The sequence below is a fragment of the Marmota flaviventris genome, chromosome X (genome assembly GCF_047511675.1).
Source record: "Marmota flaviventris isolate mMarFla1 chromosome X, mMarFla1.hap1, whole genome shotgun sequence".
Classification (NCBI taxonomy): Eukaryota; Metazoa; Chordata; class Mammalia; order Rodentia; family Sciuridae; genus Marmota; species Marmota flaviventris.
The window spans coordinates 60,700,271-60,703,541 of NC_092518.1; the positions used below are offsets into that span (position 1 = coordinate 60,700,271).

The window sequence follows — 3,271 nt, forward strand, 5'->3', positions numbered from 1 at the left end:
AATACCCTTTTGATTCCAGGACTCAGAATCATCAACCACAAAAGGGAAATGGTGATGGACCTGTAGGAAAGTCCATGATATTAAATCACTAGGTCTCTGCATCTGGCTTAAGGGTTATTCCATCTCTAGCTGATTTGTTGTTACCATATTGAACATGAACATCTGACCTGGGCTAAATGGGTGGGCCAAATTTCCCTTGGAGGAGCATGGAATGGTCATGACCAGGGCCTCAGTGATGCTTTCAGCTAGTGCATCAGGAACATGTGCCCAGGTACTATTTTGAACAAAATTCCAAGGGATCAGATGGTCTTTGTATATGAGTACCCATCTAGATTTTAACTGAATGAACACGGATACAGAAAAAAGGACGCAGGATTGAAAAACGCTGCCTTCGACTCACAGAGGCATTTGGATTTTCCTTTTCCCTCTGGGCAGAAATTTGGGCATCCCCCTCCCCTGTAGCCACACAGGGATCCTCTAATACCTGAGGCTCTGGAATGGCCACAGGCACCTGTGGCAGCGCAGATGCCTGGAGTTCCTGGAGCTCATGACTCTCCTGCACTTGTGCTTGCTGCTGAACCTGGGAGCTCTTGCACAACAGATATTTTGTGCACCAAGATGCTATAGATCTAAGTTTGGCACGGAAGCTCCTGTTGAGCCAGCAGTAGATAAAAGGGTTGTAGCACGTACTACTCATGGCAAACCAGTGGAAGGCATAGAAAAGCACACTCTCAGTTTCTATGTCTGCACTGGAAATAAGAACCACGTAGCAATTGAGAGGAAACCAACATATCGCAAAGACCATTACAATAAGAATCAGCATTCGGATGCTCTTCTTCCGCTTCTGGTAGTGTGCCATAAGTTGACGAGCAGATGCATCACCAACAGAATTTTGGATCCACAGCCTCTTCCCCAGGTGAGAGTATGTTATAACAATCACCAGCAGTGGCAGGATGTACAGCAAGCCAAATGTCCCAAGATCCACATATTTCCCAACTAGCTTGCTGGGTCCTGGAAACGCAGGAAGGCAGTGGCTCCTGACAACTCCATCCCTGGAGCAGAAGATAATGGAGGTTATGATAACCAGACCAGTGAAATGGATCTCAGGAAGCTAAGGTTCTAGTCCCAGCTTTGCCACAGTATGTCCTTAAGTAAACCCACCCAGCTCCCTATTTATAGCTCTTAGTTTCTTCAATTTAAAAATTAAGGTATGGAGCTATAATATCCTCTCTTATAGGTCTTGATCCAGACAGAGAACAAATTGAGACTTATCTGATTCCTAACCACCAATGTCCCTAACCTGGAGGCCCATCATATTGGTTTAATTAATAAAAATTAGAGATATATTGAGGCTTCATTTCCACTATTGAGGAAAATTGGAGGAGGACAAACATGCAGTTAAAAACTTTTCAAAAGTCAATTTCCTCACTGTGTCTGGAAAGAGGAAGGCAAAATTACCATTAAGTAACTAGTCTGACTTACTTGCTGATGACATAGAACAGATTTTGATAGATTGCATGAGGAAGAGCAAGGAAAACTGCAAGACTCCAGATCAGAACAACAGTCAGTATGCTTTGGGAGTGTGTTAGCCTTGGTTTCGTTGGATGCAGAATTACCTGAAACAAAAAGATCTATGTCATTTGTGTGGGCAAATGCTGAAGAGTCCCTACATACATAATTTTCCTATTAATACTATTTACCTTATTCCAGTAAAAACATGATTGGATTGAAAATAGTTTAGAAGGAAAATAGATTAAAATATATTATGGTTCTGAAAATACTGGAACTCTGATTGGTATCCAGTGGAAGGAGGAGGAAGTGTGAAGGTTATCTTCAAAGGTGGCCCCATCCTGAGGAGTTTTGGGAGGTGTCTAATCTATGTGGACACTGCTAATTTTCTTCCCTTTTATTAACAAGGACCCTCCAGAGGTCTTACCCGATGTCGGTCCATGGCAACTGCCATCAGTGTTAAAGTTGAGACATGAAGGGAGCAGTACTGAGCAAAGCGACTGACATGGCACATGATCCTGCCAAATACCCACTGTCCACTCAGGAATCGGGCCTGAAGGAGGGAAGCAAAAGCGAGATGGTTATACACTCAGATAATCCCCTCAGGCCTTACAGAGAAGGTAGGTTCTAGAATGGGGGCTTAAGGCAGGCTTATGTCCCTTCTTCGTCTTAGTCCTATCACCCATCCCTGGATTGGAGCAACATTTCCACTCCAAACCAACCCTATATACTCACTCACCAGAGCAAATGGACTGTTGAGCAGAATTATCAGAATGTCAGATATCGCCAGATTGAAGATGAGAAGGCCTGTTGATTTGTTGATTTCCTTGTGCTTGATGAAAACTTGGCACACCAGTGAGTTGCCAAAGAGGGATACCATTATGATGACTGCATATGCCACAGACAGAATTATCTTCGCTGCAATGTGGGGTTTGCCCCCCAGCCATTTCTGGGCCATTCCTGTTGGCCCTTCCAATTCTGGGCTGGAGACACTGGATCCATTTAGATCTGTATGATTACAGCTTTGATCTTCGATTGGTGGAACCCCAGTGAAATTTTGGTGGAGCCAATCAATGGCACGTTCCATTTGTAATAGAAAAGGGGATGTCCCATTTCCATTAAATGAATAGTTCATTTTTGTTTGGGGTGACAATTTAAGCAGGCCCCTAGAGAATAAAAAAGGAGATAGATGAGGAACCTTCTCCAAAGGCTGCAAACTCCCAAATCCACTATATATTATATATACTGGGAATTGAACCCAGGGGTGCTCAACCACTAAGCCACATCCCCAGTCTATTTTTAATTTTTTTTAAATAGAAAACGAATTGCATTTTATTACTGTTACTTTTGAAAGGCTAACAAAATTTGATAAATTAAACCACTCTTAAAAACTATGCATGAAAACTAATTTTACCAGAACCAACTATGAATGTCATCTTTTTAAATATTTTTTATTTTTTCTGATTAGTCATACATGATAGTAGAATGTATTTTGACATATTACACATATATGGAGTATAACTTCTCATTTTTCTGGTTGTACATGATGTAGAATTACATTGGTTGTGTAATCATATACGCACATTGGATAGTAATGTCTGATGCATTCTACTATCTTTCTTACTCCCATTCCCCCTTCCTTACCTTCATTCACCTTTGTCTAATCCAAAGTACTTCTATTCTTATGTACCCGCCCCCTTATTTTGAGTTAGCATCCACATATCAAAGAAATAAGTCGGCCTTTTTTTTGGGGGGGGTTGTC

General features: G+C 41.8%; 1 protein-coding gene across 1 annotated transcript; it reads right to left on the reverse strand.

The window, feature by feature from the left end:
• Nucleotides 1-328: 328 nt before the first annotated feature.
• On the reverse strand, nucleotides 329-2,644 carry LOC114093122 (G-protein coupled receptor 83-like). The gene is made up of 4 exons (XM_027935837.1): nucleotides 2,249-2,644; nucleotides 1,937-2,062; nucleotides 1,483-1,616; nucleotides 329-1,052 (listed from the first exon to the last, which is right to left on the reverse strand). The coding sequence occupies exons 1-4, from the start codon at nucleotides 2,642-2,644 to the stop codon at nucleotides 329-331; spliced, it is 1,380 nt and encodes a 459-aa protein (XP_027791638.1).
• Nucleotides 2,645-3,271: the final 627 nt, after the last annotated feature.

What these genes read in the sequence shown, in the direction of transcription:
- LOC114093122 (XM_027935837.1), bottom strand. Translation starts at nt 2,644, where the DNA reads ATGAACTATTCATTTAATGGAAATGGGACATCCCCTTTTCTATTACAA. An exon ending in TCAACAGTCCATTTGCTCTG is followed by an intron (nt 2,063 to 2,248) that starts GTGAGTGAGTAT and finishes TCCCTCCTTCAG; the next exon opens with GCCCGATTCCTGAGTGGACA. An exon ending in TTGCCATGGACCGACATCGG is followed by an intron (nt 1,617 to 1,936) that starts GTAAGACCTCTG and finishes TTTTTGTTTCAG; the next exon opens with GTAATTCTGCATCCAACGAA.